Here is a 16,353-nt window from a genome sequence, read left to right as displayed (position 1 = left end):
ACTCCCAACCGATACGGCCACCTGCACTTCCAAATACACCATGGAGTCGACTGCTGGGAGGTACTCGGCTACAACCATCTGTTCAAATGCTACTGTGTGATAGATGAAGAGCCTCTCCAAGCCTACGCTGTCTGGATTGAAGTAAAGTAGCACGTAGCAACCTGGGCGGGAGAGAGACTGTCTGCAGTGCAGCAATGGACAAGGAGGACCCCCAAGCATCTCCTCCAACAGGGTGCTCAGTGCTGGGCTAAAAGTGGGATGACTTACAACAAAAAACTAAATACCCCCAAACCTGTAAGTCCACACACAAACTCATGACAGCTAAAACCCGATGAAGCACTGAAGATAATTTCCTGAAAGTAACCTTGCGTTGATGCTCTCTCTCTCTCTCTCCGCCTCAGAGCCAGTTGACATACAGTTCACGCACGAAAAGAGAATAAGCATCAAATGGCACGCGTACATCCCACGCAAATGACAGTTTACATAGAATTGCGCACAACCCTCCAAGTTCAGACAGTATTTCCTCGCATGCATGCATGCAGATGGTGCAACAATGCCTCACAGCAACACACTTGCAAAATCACAGAATCAAACAAAACGTCATACCTCAATAAATGCATTTGTATTTTGCCCTACAGATGAAAATGAGTACAAATTATGGATTCTGCATACAGCAACTGTCATTTCTGCATGAGGATATGAAGTTGCTGCAGTCAAACTGAATTTATTTTCAGGGCTCGTGAGAAAATCTAAAGTGTGGTTATGTTATCATACAGGCGCATATCAAGAATCAAGTTTGCCATATATGAATCCTTGAACTTCCGTCAAAATATAATTTCCCGGGGGAACAAAAAGCACTGCAAAAACGCTCTCTACTACAACATGCGGAGTAAAAGACATGATCAGATAACTAACTTACCTGGCCAAGTGTCTACAAGCAGGAGGCATCTAAGAGCACAAGCTGATTTGCCACCGAAGACAGCAGAAAATCACACAGTCATGCGCAAGGTACACTGAAGTATAGACTTCCTGAGCTCTCCACCTGTATGCAGTCGTCCCTACGACTTGCCCTTACATTTATTCAGAAACACTGATCATAAGTAGTGACGGTAAAGCCAAGAGTGTTAGAACGGCGGTTAAATGTCAGTGAGATGCTGCGACCGCCGCCGCCGCCGCCGCCGTGATGAGTTGCGAGCGCACTGTTTGGAGCATCCACTGCAGCACAGCAGAGTGGCGGTGCAGCAAGAGAGAGGAGAGGCAGACAACACACACATTTGCCGCTGCTGGTTCCCACAGCCTGGCTGGAGCTAAACTGTGGATTCTGGACTTCAGTCTTTTTTTTTTTTTTTTTTGAACAGATGGAGAGTTATGTGGTGAGGTGGCGTGAGACAGAGTACATAAAATGAGCAAGAAAGAGTGAGATGTCTGTTCTATTACATTTATAGCACCCAGTAGAGTAGTGTTATTCCTCATTTGTGTTGTCAGTGGCAAATCTAAATTCAGAATCTGAATTTATAGGGTGCTGAACCCCAACCAATTATTATTATTATTATTAAGCTGATTATGCTGATTGTTATTATTATGCAGATTGTTATTATTATTATTATTATTATTAAGATGATTATGCTGATTATGCTGACTGTTATTATTATTATTATTATGCAGATTATGCTAATTGTTATTATTATGCAGATTATTATTATTATTATTAAGATGGTTATGCTGATTGTTATTATTATGCTGATTGTTATTATTATTGTTATTATTATTACTATTATTATGAGAGGGGGCTACATCTGTCAGCCAATCAGATGACGTCATGGCCCTCCTTGTCCTGCATTCAAGAACCAGGTTGGAAAAGTTGTCCTTGTCAGCGTCCAGCCTCAAAAAAGTGTTATAAAAGTGACCACATTTTGGGCGGAACCATGCTGGTTCGGGGTAGAACCGGTACGAGAGGGCGACTACCAAACTTCATCTCCAGAAGATATGAGCAAAACATTTCATGAGGGAAAAACGTTTTTGTATTGTAGTCTTTTACCAAGCATTTTTGAGCAACTGACTGAGGATGACTTCACTTTCTCTAACAAGGAAGCAGGCTTTACTTGTAGTCCCTCGGTCCAAGCAGGACTCAAGGTCGCTTGTCAGAGCTGCTTGCCGGCAGCCCGAATCCTTCAGTGATTAACAGTGGCAGACACGATGGAGTAGCTGTCAATCTAGATCTATAATGACGGCCAAGAGAGACGGCCAGCCGGCTGGGCTCCAGACATCCTCTTGTTCGACCAGGTAGAACAGAGATTTATGAGACTATTGGAAAAAATTCATTCCTCCTTCAGTGGGCACATGGATAATACTGATGCCGTTTCATGTCATCCACAGGTTAACAAAAAGATGAGCATTTTTAACACGACACTGAGGGCAGTCAAGCGAGAGCAACTTATTCACATATATTATTCACATTCAAATGTCAAACCGACAAAGTATTGGTCAAGTATCAGAGATACAAGCAAACGCTTGATATTCAATAATAATAATATGCCAGTTATTGCTCCGTTCCTCGATTCCACCAGTATTCAACATCTAAGTACCTCATAATTTTTTATTTGGACTTCATGGTCACTGTAAAGGCCGATCAGAGACTTTGGGAGGGCCAAGTGTGGCCCGCGGGCCGTACTTTGACCTGATTTATCTGTGTAGCAATATCCATCCCAGAGTTTCATGAAATTGAGTTCATTCAAGTGATCATTAAAGTTAAATAAACCTGACTGGTGTGCTAAATTTACCTTAGCTATCTTAGCATCACGGTTTTGAAGGCATCTGACAGACGAAGATAAACATTATAGATGTTGTCTCTTACCTTTGAGTTGCAAATGTTGCATGTTGCTATTGTCTTTTCCCTGATTTCATCAAAAAGATAATCCTTGAATCCAAATGTTTTCATATTTAGAGCTTCCTCCATGACACTTGCTCAATAAGGCATCTTCTGCCCTTGTCTCATAGCCTAGTGGTGGCAACACACAAAAAAATACTTTCAAAAACAAAGGCACACTATATAAAAAACCAAATGTTTTTCCAATGTGCAAAAACATAACTTGTCAAGTGAGTTCAAGCTAAAACCGTCTCATGAATGCCAAATCGGTAATAAAATCGGTGACTCGAGTCAACTCCAGCTCAACCCCCACCTTCGACTATCAACAGAGCATCTGCAAACTATCATTTCAGGTCAAACCAGTAAGACATCAAATGTATCCAAGAGGAAATATAAGTCTAACAAACAAATCAAATTGGGAGCTAATTTAATTCTCTGTCTGCATGCTGGGAATATCTGGCTCTGTTGGCTGCAAGGTTAATGGCGCTCTTCGTTTATCTGCTTTCTCTCATCTCATCCGCTGCCACTGTTCTGTTTGCTTCTTGTGTAAATGGGATGTGTTACGTAAGCACAGGGCCCCTTAGTTAAACAGCGCCACAGTCGTCCAGGATGATGGGTTCACATCTGGGAAAACCTAGCTTGTAAACTATTCTACGAAAACAGCAATTCTGGTCCACCATTTGGTGAAGCAGTGCACCACCAACACAATTTATAGTGGAGATGGAGTGCTGCTGACCCGGGACACCATGAGTCTGGAAGAATACTTTGAAAACCTTCTCCTTTTGAAGAAACAGAGTTGGTGCACTCTGAATGGGGCTCCCCTATCTCTCGAGGTTATGTCAAGACGTGACCAATCATTTTCCGCCACATAAAACAGAACGGCGAAAGGGAAATGAGACACATTGGAGGGTGAAAGATCCTGAATATTGTACTCCTGGAAATGTAGTGGTATTTGTGGAACAAGCTCTAGACTCAGCGAAAGACCGCCATGGATGAAGAATAGTGCTTTCACTGAAATCCGATATCAGTTCGTGCTCACAAGCTGAGGTGTCTGCAGATTTGCAATAAATGTGAACGTTCAGAGGTCACTGGTCTGAAAAAATGATCATGTTCTTATCATTGTATAGACACAGTGTGTGTGTGTGTGTTTGTTGTTATTTCCTGTTACAAATAATCCACCCATTGGTTTAAAGTCTTAATACCAGACAACCGGTATTAATCAACTTTCAATCCGAGTATTATGATAGGAATTATGGAGACGGATGCCAAATATCAATCATGTTATTCTTACGATACACTACGGATGTCTGATATAAAGCGGATGCATTTAAGAACCACCTGATTGGATCAAATAGATTTTTCTCATTCAGAATTTTAAAAAGGGGAATGATGACTAAACGCTTCAATTTGACTCCTGTAATTACTATGTGAACTGTTATTATGCAGGAAAAATTCTGCCTCTACATACTCAGCCTTACATCTGGTGAATAGCAGAAAGACAAATTAGAGGTTGTATGTGACGCTCTGAGGACAATTAAAACAAAGTGCTCATACATAAAATTACGGGGGGTCTAATGAACGTGCATCTGCCCCGTAGTGAAAAAAAGATCATGCATAAACGCTTCTGAGATGGATTTTCTTTCAGTGTGTTTGTTTAGGATTAATCTTGTGACAAGGGATATTAATGTACCAAGGGGGAAATAACTGCATGTCGTTCTGAGATGGGATTTGTATCTAACTGCATAAAGCGCGGTCTTCGCAGCAAAAAAAAAAAAAAAAAGCACGTCTGTTTGCAGCCACACTACAAACCGTTGTGTTCTCACTAATCCTACGTTTTAAAGCGATTCTTTTCTGGCTTGCTAACATCAGATAATCTTGTGAATATTTGCCTACTCATGAGCTGTTTTCAAACAGCAGAAAACATGATGACATGAGGATCACGCCGGATAACATGAAACTGTGAGCAATCTGATCTGACTCTCTACCCAAAGCACACACAATGCCAAAACACAGAGTGATTCATTTTTGGGTTTGACAAACAAATTACAAACCAAAACACAGTGACACAAAGTAATTCCATTTTGGAGCTGACATACAAATTACACGCAGAATTTGTTCAAGTAATATTTCCTCAAATCTTTCTCACTGAACACCATCAAACAAAAACACCAACAAATGTAAGAATAATTAAAGCATGATTGTCTCAAGTTACTCCCAATTTCACGGTCTTCAGTTTAGTTGAACGTCAAGTTGAAGGAAGTCATGACTGGTGTATGAGTAGCAACATGTGCCTGTTAATTGGACTTTGGCTAATTAATAGAAGAGCATTTAATTGTTCTGCCTGTCACTCCATCACTAGCATAGTTAGATGACCAAAGATGTAGTAACCACAATTCCAATGAAGGTTAAATGAAGTTGTATAAACCCTAAAGAAAAATAAAATACAATAATTTGCTAATCCTTTTCAATTTGAACTGTTTTTGATTTTGATGCCTTTCTAAAACAGCTGGGAAAGGGTCATCTTTATCTCTCCTCTTAACTGTTGTTAGGTTATGTTGCTCCAAAACCTGTATTGTTTGTCCAGAACTATTCGATTGAGAAATACAAGAACATTTTAACTTGTCATTGCCATATTCAAACTGTAATCAAACTTCCAGTTAACTCCTTAGTTGAAATCAGGACGGGACTAGATAAGCAAAACTGCTTCAATCCGCCTTCCCTTTTTGACAAGTCATCTAAAACAAAATGTAAAATGAAGTTGAAAGGAGTGTTGATTACGTGCTTGCTAAAATAAACAAATCAAATAACCGCAGAATACAAACATTTTCCCTTCTAATCTCTATTGAGGCTTAAATCTAAAGCTTTGCCATATTTCCCTCTAATCTCAATAAAGTGAATCATAATGCATCATGTTAAATACTATTACTACATACTATGCTGTCTTAACCCCATCCGCATTAATCAGTGACAAGCGCATTTGCATTCCCACAACAATAAATACTACCAATGATGTTCTCTGCCCTTTGACAAGAGGATAGGCTATCCCGAGAAATGACCAAAGAAATAACCGTGGATGGTAGTGGTAATAGTTGAAAACAGACGAATAGCATAACAAAAGAAAATGCACACAAAACGTGATTCATGTCGGTTTATGTGTCTTTAGAAGGTCAGCTCCCCGTTCCTGAGAAATTGTCATGAAAAGTCGGTTTTAGAAACGGGAACTTGGGCTTCAATCAATAATGCAGTACTTTGGCGAAGGAGCTCTAAGAACAAGAGAGACAAATCAAACTCTGACTGCTGCCTCAGTAAGACTGCAACTGTGTGCATCTTGATGAGGACTTTCTTAGTCAACAAATGTAGAATGACCAAAAAAAGACCTGAAAATTCGACTTTAACATGCAAAAAGATTTTTCAAAATAAGCTAATATCAATGTTGATTGGGTTGTTTCTGTTAGTAAATGGAGAAAGCATAATCACATCACTATCCATCCATCCATCCATCCATCCATCCATCCATCCATCCATCCATCCATCCATCCATCCATCCATCCATCCATCCATCCATCCATCCATCCATCCATCCATCCATCCATCCATCCATCCATCCATCCATCCATCCATCCATCCATCCATCCATCCATCCATCCATCCATCCATCCATCCATCCATCCATCCATCCATCCATCCATCCATCCATCCATCCATCCATCCATCTCAGTGGTTAGGAATCCAAAGGATTGACACGGAAACGACCTTCCACTAATTTCTTAGAAAATTACTTATCAAATGGCCTAAACTTGAGGAAGACTAAAAATGTAAGGCCACCTACCTTGATTAGATGACATTGGAAAAAAAAATGTTTTAAATAAAAGCCACTCACATCAGGTCAAAGTTAGAGAGATGTTGAAGCAGCGGAAAGCACGACCACTCTGCTAGGACTTACTATAATCCTTCAATTTCATATTTTAGCTCGCTGCAATAGTCGGGCCACTTTATCTGCCACACACTGCTGGCAGTGTCAAAGAAACAATAGTCAGTCGGTCAAAAGATTACAGTCCTGCAATTAAAATCTTCCTTCAGGGCTCCAATGCAATATATGAGATTTGGGATATAGTATGGGATGCTGCTGTAAAAATATTTTATTCTATTTTTCTTCCCAATGTCTACATTTTAAAGCTGCCCTAAAATCAAACACAAGCGCTCCCCCAGGAGTAAAGATCTTTACATAAAAAAACTGAAGAGGCAAAAATGCATGATTGAAATTGTGGTGAACGTGAGAGGGGGAAAAAAAATGCTTTCAGCGTTGAAAACACAGCAGAGACACCTAAGAAAAATACGTGAAATGACTGCAGAAGATGAAGTCTGCGATAAGAGCAGAAATGATCCTGAGGAAAAAGCAATGATTTGGAAAAGGCACATTACTGAGGTGTATCATGCTGTGAAACGTGGTGTGTTTTATCAAGTCTCCCAGTAGAAACAGATTCACACTAGCTGGACCGAGAGTTATTTTCCTGACCACAAACCTACGCAGCCAAGCTAGCAATTTTCATTCATCGTCCACCCCCCCGTTTCCCATTTTTCCATTCATTTCTTTAGGCCTGTAGCCAGTATGGAAGAATGGCAGCTAGCATTCTCTTGTTCCTCTGCATGGAGGCTTGTTCCATTACAAAAACTGGCAGGAGATGATGTGTGAGAGTGTGTTCTGCCGAAAATAAATCTCCACACCTCAATCATCTCTTAAATTCCTTCACTATAGTGAATGATTTCTATTCAAAGGAAGCTTATGAGATTGAAATATAAGAAAAGGCATTTTTGCATCAGGTAAAAGTGTCGAGAAAGACATTGAGTGTCTAAAAATTGTCTGTTTATCTTTGCAATCATGGCGGTCCAGACATTGACACGTTGAAATCCACAACTTCCGTTTTTTTTTTTTAAGAAACTAGACAATGATGCTATGACTAATAGCCACAATTTTGCAAAACCCTTGTAAGCACACTTTAAGAAATATTGTGTGGTCAGAATACAAATTATAAATAAGTGTTGTGTACAACTTGAACATCTTTAATTCTGTTTTTAATATGAACATATTATTGATTGATCAATTTATTTCGAACTTAAAAACAGAAAAAGATATCAGTAAAATATAAAAGGAAAAAAAAAAAGGAAAAAGAAAACAGGACAATAGCAAAATGTCCCAAGCAAGTCGTAAATAACAAACAACAACAATTAGGACAACTCGAAAAGGAGTAGGAAGAAGTTAAAGAACTTTTATTGAATATCTCCTGTTATTTTTTTTATTATCATCGATGGAACAAGGCATAACCAATTAACTAGATAGTAAGTTAAAACTGCACCAAAGCAGTTTGTCAGTATTTTTAAGATCCATTCAAAATACGTACTTGAAAAATGTGCCTGTTTTTGTTTATCAGAATTTCTTCCATGTTTATTCTTTACTGGTCCAAATGTTGCCATCAAATGTTTTGGTGTAATCCTGCAGAAAAAAACTCTGTTGGTTTAAGAGAAAAAGAAGAAAGGCAAAATAAAATAAGGCTGTCTTCACCTCTCTTGTCTTGTTTTAGACATTGCTCCAAACTGTGATCCGGGAGTGTGTTTAAATTCAGCCTCCTATTCTGTGAGTATTGACCTTGTAGTGTTTGGGCAGGCTGCTAACACCTCTCTAAACAGTCCGCTAGTGTGATTGGTAGCTATAGGCACAGACAGCAGGCTGATGCATTGTGATGGCACACAGATTGAATACTTTATGGGTCCTTGGTTTGCTCCCGTGTGCCAGGACAGAACCTACCAGAAGCTTCTGAGGCAGAGAAAGTGATGTAAATCGACTGTAAAGCTGTTTACCCTGACCTGGAGATTCAACCTTTAAGTCATGCAGACGATAGTTCAACTTGCTCAGTCCACACTTCAGATACTATAAATCATATATGACATCTTGTTTGTCCCTTTAGAGTATAGCACCATCTCATGGTCCCAGTGATAAGATGTTGCATAGCCTGAGACTGCTTGATAAAATGACCCTAACACAGTCGACTGGTTCTCAGAGACAGAAAATTCAGATAACGTTCTCAAACCGACACACACAGATTCCATCCAAAAGGCTTAACATACGTTTATTTTAGAGCACAGGTGTCAAAGTTAAGGCCCGAGGGCCAGATAAAGCCCGACACATCATTTTAGGTGGCCCGCGAAGACAAATTGTGCATCAAATTCACATGTTAATTCCAATATTTCTAATTGTTGCCACTTTTAAAAAATAGAGATATTGTTAGCAATTTTTATTACCATTCATTTTTTTAAATAATTCTTATTTTTAAATATTTATTTAATAAATATAAATATATTTTAAATATTTGATTTCAATATTTCATTTTTAAATATTTGGACAGTTTTTATTACTCTGTTTTGAAAACTAGTTTGTTGTGTAGCCTATATTATATATACAATTTGAGATGTTCATACATTTATTTCGGTTGCCAATTTTAATGGCCCTTTAAAGCAAACTATGACTATGATGCGACCCGTGCCAAAACTACGTTTGACACCCCTGTTTTAGAGGTAAGGGGTCGCCATTATTTCCTGTAAATGTCCTACAAAGCTACTTTTCAAGTTACAATGAAATTTTGCAGGGCTGGTGTGTGGGTAAGAATCAAAAACTGGATCATTTTATTTTGAACCAGTTAACAATACTTCCATTCTTAGGAATGTTTGTTGGTTTGCATGATGATTGTGCTTATCGATTGCGCTCTTTGTTATTTTTAGCGACTGGGAATCAGCTACTGGTGAAGGCTGCTTAAGCAACTTGGTCTCGGGTGTGATTTGGCCAGTGCAGCAGAGGGGAAAGCAGGGAATGAGAGGAGGAGATAAGAAAAAAAAAAAAAAAGAAGTAGCACTGTGACCAGGACTGGAGCCGCCTGCGTGGTCGCTTATGCGTCTCGTTCCCAGGTGAGATTTGGCCAATGTGGCAAAGGGGAAAGAAGGAACCGGGAGGAGGACTTATAAAAAAAAAAAAAAAAAAAGATTGCTGTAACCAGGGCTCAGCCGCTTAAATCGACTTGACCTTATATCACGCTGAGTGACGGAAAAGGAGAACAAAAATTCCAAGTGTTAAGAACTGGAGGCCAATAATTATATTATTCTACTTCTTTCTTAATGAGAACCGGATACTGGAATAAGGGCATTAATAAGGTGACTTGGGACTTGATTAAGGCTTGAAGGTTTCGCGCAGAAAAGCAGGAGTGATTGCACAATTATTTCAGAGACTGAAGCCGAAAACACTTGAAGACAATTGCCTAAAAATCCAAAGTATTTCATATCTTAAATTAAGCCTCAAACATAATAAGACTTCATTCCACAACAATGGATGGTACCTAGCTCTAGTTTAATGAGCAACTGTTGTGACCCCTCCTCCCTCGGTTTAAATAAAATAGGGCTGCAAACTTTATTTTATTTCACATCGAGTTCAAACTCTCATAGTCGAGGCTTGCATAATCTCCATGATGCAGACTGAAGAGGGAGATAAGATGTCACCTTGAATGAAAGCAGGCTCCAGTTAAACTAATAGGGAAATGAATGGGTTGCTGGTGCAGAAAATTAAATAGGCCATGCATTACCTTCATGAATAGAGAGTAATGCATGGCCCGCAGTAAAAGAATATTTATGCAAAATCTGAAGGGAAAACTAATAATGAAATAACACTATATTATAGATCAGGGTTACACAAATCCAAATTTTAGAGAGGGCACAAAGACTATATTTCTTATTTTAAATTGCAATAATATATCTTATACCATCCTCGACTGAAATTGATGTTGAAGTAAGCTCGGGCTCGCATTGCAAATGCCATGGCGCTTCTTTTTTTGGGAGGTTTGGTCATGTGTTGTTTGCAATGAGAACACAAGGGCACTTTGATGTCAGTTGGCACGAGTGGGTGGTAAAAGACAAAATGGCCGTGCCCTGACTTTGATTAAAAAAAATCTGATGGATTAATCCAGTTAATTATTCCATGAATGCAATATTGATCAGAATACTAATCGTTTAGACAAGTAAGGGCACATAGAACATATTTTGTAATGAAAATGTTTGCCTTGAATTCCTCTTTAAGTCAGTACTATTTTGTTCTCCATATTTCCACATTTCCACGTACATGTTTAATGTATTAAAAACAAATAACAAAACCAACACTGCAGGGTCTTTTATCTCCATTTGATGACGCTTCTATGTGCCTGAAGAGAAAAATCTGCTCCTCACCTACGCCGCCAGAGATTTGCAGAAAATTGATAAACCTAATATTTCCTTTTGACTCGAAATAAATACAGCATTTTTTTTTAAGTATGCTAGAGAATAAAAACAGATGACTCAGAATTGAATTCAAAGACTAACTCGGGTTGACGGCCTCATTTTCTGTGTCCTTGAAAGAAAGAATACAGCCATTCACGCTGCTTATTGGTGACCTATTACGACACGCCAAAGGAATGTTAAATTGTGTAAGGGAGGGTTTTTGTTCTAATTATATTGAAGGCTGATTGTTGGTCATGTTTAGCTGATCCCTCGAGGTGTGAGCAGATCATTTATATTCAGTACATGATAGCAGCGTTGACTGGAGGTGTAAAAATATGTGACAGTCAGTGTCCTGATGCACAAAAGAAAATGGTGAGTGAGATGAGAGAGGCAGCATGGAGCATATGGCGTCGGCCTCACAGTCTCGATTCAAACCATTTATGTGAATATGAGTTGGAATGGTTGTCTAATTGTCCCCTGCACTTGACTGGTGGGTGATAAGGCCCAACCTCTCACACGAGACAGCTTGGAGAGATTCCAGCTAACCTATGACCTTGAACGGGATAAAATGGATGCTTAGATAGAGATCAGAGAGGCAAGCGACGAAAGCGACAGTGCTCCATATTTTCAACCAGTCAAAATTCACATCCAGACTGTGCAACAGCTTTTGCCTCCAAGCTGTTAGGTTGTCAAGGACTTGCCTTCCCATGGCACAGACAATCACTATATCATCACTGTTCCAGACTGCAACAGCATGCATCCTGTCTGATTACTTGCTGCTGATGTTCACCCCATTTGCCACAGCGCCGTCTGCCACTTTTGCACATTCCAGTGTTCATAAAACAGTGCAGATATCCTTGAAAATGGCTTTTATTATGCTATTATTATATCATATCATATCATATTATGCCACATTATCCGTCTCTCTCTTTCTCTCTCCCTCCAAATCTGTGTTTGTCCATGTGATGTGTTTTCACAAAATCAGGCTTATATTGCGCTAACTCAAAGGCTTTAAATGGCAATTCAAAAATAGGTGACTCGAAAATCGAAAATCAAATCAAGTATTTGGATAATTATGTCCAAATATAAATTTTCTTTTTTTTCCTGTATGTCTAGACAGTTTTCAAATACCGTATTGGCACAAAAATAAGATGACCCTCATTATAAGATGACGCCCTTTTTTTCAAGACTCAAGTTTGAAAAAAGACTTTTTGAACACCAATTTTTTATACAGAAAATAATTACAGTACATCTGAAACAAATGATTATAACAATATGTTCGAGAGAAAAAGCATGTTATTTTGCCTCATTCGAATCATGCAAAAACTGTCAATCACATCTTAATATCTGAACATTAAATATGTAATCTAAAGTGCAATCACATTTGTAAATGAATGGCTTCTGGTTTTTGAAATATAAATAAACCTACTGTTTCTCCATTTTCTGTTATCTCTTCTCTTATTTTCTTCTCTTTTCTTTCTTACCGCTATTTTTTATTTTTCTTCTTCGCGCTACCGCTATTTTTATTTTTCGTGACAGGGGTTCGCTTTGGCCTGGGGAGTTAAGTTCAGCATTCACTTTAAAGATATCTGGCGCCATCTAGCGTTGTGAATGGGTATAATGACAAGACCCCGAATGTAAGACGACCCCTACCTTTTCAGTCTTATTTCAATGCAAAAAAAAATACCGTCTTATATTCGGGCCAATACGGTAATAGTTATTAGTGGCAATAGGGGATAAATTTTTGCCCTCCTGGAACATAATGGGACAGGCACTTGTTTTAATAGTTAATTTATTAATTCTAATAGTCATAAAAAGTAAAAAAAAAAAAAAATAAAAAAATCAAAAGTGAAATGCATGGAGCAGGTTTACTTTAAAATATGATGAGTCTTAATAATGACAGGAGTCCCATGAAATCAACATAGATATTATTATATCAAAATCTTTAAATTCACTCTTCAAAGTCAAGCCAAGCCGCTCATTCTAGTGTAGTGGGACAGAATAGCAAAAAGCAGATTTAGTATGCTCATGTTCGGCTGGCTGCAAAATTGAGGATCATTTTCTCTGGTGATCTGATGTTATGGCTTCTGGGGTGACATTTCAATAAGCTACAGCGCACTGCGGCAGTTTGGCCAGCAAAGATCTTGCAATAAAAATAAACTTATGGCTTATCCTTCTTTGACATCGTCAAGACCAATGAACCATTTCATATGACTTACAATCATGTGTATGGCTGTTTGCTCTGCTTATAAATCCCAAGGCGGCCATAGAGCAAACATTGATTATTCCGCAGTATTCTAAACCTTGGGAAATGATGCTTTAGGTAAATAATGATTACAAGTATGAAAAGAAAAGGTCAACGAGCTGTAGAGGATTTGCATTTTGTTTTTTTAGAATCAAAGCAAATGTTACCAATTATGTCAGCCGGCAATTTTAAGCATGCTACCAATATTAATTTAGAGGCATTCTTTAATTAAATAGATCAAATTATTTGAGTACATCCTCTCAACAGTTAATATTCTCTGATTTTTGAAGTGCTTCGTGAAAGCTGATTAATTATGTTTTGGTAATCAAAACAAGTCATTCGCAAATTTTTAACATTGCTTGACAATTTTCTCACTTTTCTGACACGTTGTGAATTTAAGGAAAAAAAATTAATTCATTTAATTTATTATGAAAATGATGGCTATTTGCAACCATAGTACGAATAACCTGAAATGAAGACGTTGAAGTGACCTCTGAAATTTCACTCTTTTAGGTTTTACTTTCCGTGAGTTGGCAGTGGACTTTTCTGGAGAGAAAATCTGGTTCCAATGTGATGAAATCTCAGCATACGACGTTCCTTTTCAATTCAATTGGCAAATTGTCTGTCTACTAGTACTATTCCGCTCTACTTTATAGTTTGCAGTTCTAATGCTGAACTTATCTATGGTCATTAATGAGACCGTGTTCGAGTAGTGACAGTTACAATGGCTGTCGTTTGTCTCCTTTCTTTTGGTTGGGACTTCAGGACAAATTGGGACTTCCTTTTAACACAGGAGGCTTCTCTTTTCCCAATTCCTTTTGTTGATTAAGCTGGATTCTTACAATAGATAGTGGATAATAGGATTTGGGAGATATTAGATACAGTCGAGGAGCAAACGCTGCAGCTAGGTGGTGGCTTTTTCTAGAGCAGACTAACATCACTCCGAAAAGTCCCAAGTTGCCTACAGATCACCTTAAATTGTGCAAAAATTAGATGAATGGATATTTTGTCAAATTCACCCTTAATACTATAATGAAAAAAAAAATCAAACAATACCAGTTGATAGTGTGATGGTTTGATTTGTAAAGGAATCATTTTTAATACAGCTCTTGTATTGGATAGATTGTGGTAGCACACAGTAGCTAAACATGAACTTAAAATGACAAGAGGACTAGGAGAAATGGGTGCTCATCTTAAGTGAGCAAAATGTGTGCTCACAAAAGCAGGTTGAACATACTGAGGGATAAAAGGGACCATTAATTACAGCTGCTAATAGAGAGGCTGCCGATTCAATCTCGTGTCGGTGAAATTTACTGAGTGGGATGAGCAAACACAGACAAAGCATGCAATGCATTGATAAGGATGGACTCAGACTCAAGACAAAAGCCGGGAGAGGAGCCACTAGATTGTTGCAGTCTATATGTTGTTGTCATGAGGTTAGGAGATTTTAAGTGACGCAAATTTTATTTTGTGAATCCAGATCTCATACACAAGCAGGTCGATGTAATAATTTTATTTTATTATTTATTGACGATAGCAAAGATTCAAAGACGCTTAAAATTTCCATCTTTGCAATTGGAAAAAGCAGCAAGGCATAATGGAAGAAATGACTATTCATGTGAGAAGTACTGTAGTCTATTTAGGTCACTCGTGGAAGGTGTGTTAAGCAAGGTTATGAATGCAAAACAAAAAAATAAAACAAATGCAAATGTGGAAAAATTACAAGAGCTTTCTGCAAGAATTAATTAGTTATTCATTTATTCATAGCAAAATGGTGGCATATTATAAGTACATTACATCCCTAATATTTAATAAAATGCAAAAAGCAAAAAAAGTATAGTCAAGGACGATGCCGGATATTCAGCACGGACAAGTGGCGAGAGGATGATGAAATACTAAGGCAGTAATTAATGTCTATATGAAGGAACATTCTGAATTGTCTGCATAGAAATGCTGAGTGCTCACCAGAACAGAGGATGATTTTTATATTAGAAATGAAGGGGCACACTGATAATAGAGAGTGTACCATGATGATAAGCCTAATCACCACAATTTCTTTGCACACACTTGAAAAAGAAAACAAAAAACATGAAAATCAGAGATGGCAAACAAATGCAGGAGATTTTTTTCCTCTTAAAGTCTTTAGAAAGCACTCAGAGATGTCCAGGAGAGGGCGCGCTTTATTCACTTGAGTCTTACAAAGGACGTTCGCGCACACGCGCTCACGCGCTCACTTAATGTAGAGACTTAATCAAATAACCCATCTGCAATACCAATCTTTTTGCAGGAATGTCATTTTAAGTCTCCTCTCATCTTGGTCTTCTTTATTTTAAAATTCCTTTTATTGTCATCCACTATACGTTGTCATTTATTGAGGACCTGAATCTAACTCAACCCCAAATCCATGAATTGTTCCTCAAACTGTATTTATGATGCGAAAAAATGACCATCCTGGTATTTTTTGATCTGAGGATTACTCACTTGCAAGGTGCGTTGTCATATAAAACGGAATCCAGATTAATCGTGGAAGCAAGATAACGTGACAATATCAAACGAATAAATGATAGCCTTCTTTTGATTGCCATTATTTGATAAAAAGTCAAGCTTTCAAACTGCAGGCAGAATAAATTTAACATTTTAAATATAACATTTAAGAAAACTCAATTTCCAAGGCTCCCTCAGTAAGGTTGCTGCACCCTTGGTGTCACATCAGAGAATGTCAAGTGCATTTTACCAAAGCTCCAAGGTAGTACACATTAGTTCAGAAATTCTGTCATGCACCAAAACGACAGCAGAAGATTCCTTGCAGGGGCAGATGTTGATACGATGATAATACAACCCAAATTCAAATAAATGAGCAAACCAATGCATAGACAAATTGTATCGCATCTCGGCAGCAATCGAGGTTTTATTTACAGGATGGAAGCTGCATGCAATCGCACCTGAATAT

At 38.3% G+C, this 16,353-nt stretch overlaps 1 protein-coding gene across 8 annotated transcripts in view; it reads right to left on the bottom strand.

Annotated features, from left to right (window-relative positions):
- Nucleotides 1–16,353, bottom strand: part of dlgap2a (discs, large (Drosophila) homolog-associated protein 2a) — a 95,749-nt gene that overhangs the window by 73,770 nt on the left and 5,626 nt on the right. For 6 of the 8 annotated variants that reach the window (XM_049739750.2, XM_049739752.2, XM_049739744.2 and 3 more), the window contains exon 3: nt 2,855–2,998. In XM_049739750.2, the coding sequence (XP_049595707.1) occupies nt 2,855–2,876 (22 nt within the window). In that variant the 5' untranslated portion in view covers nt 2,877–2,998. Of the gene's footprint in view, nt 1–919; nt 1,533–2,854; nt 2,999–16,353 lie in introns of those variants that run through there. The other 2 variants (XM_049739749.2, XM_049739748.2) reach the window with 1 other exon arrangement.

Source organism: Syngnathus scovelli, chromosome 14 (assembly GCF_024217435.2).
Source record: "Syngnathus scovelli strain Florida chromosome 14, RoL_Ssco_1.2, whole genome shotgun sequence".
In the NCBI taxonomy this organism is placed as follows: domain Eukaryota; kingdom Metazoa; phylum Chordata; class Actinopteri; order Syngnathiformes; family Syngnathidae; genus Syngnathus; species Syngnathus scovelli.
Note: the sequence above shows the minus strand (reverse complement) of the source record. Positions and strands in the feature narration are given on the sequence as shown.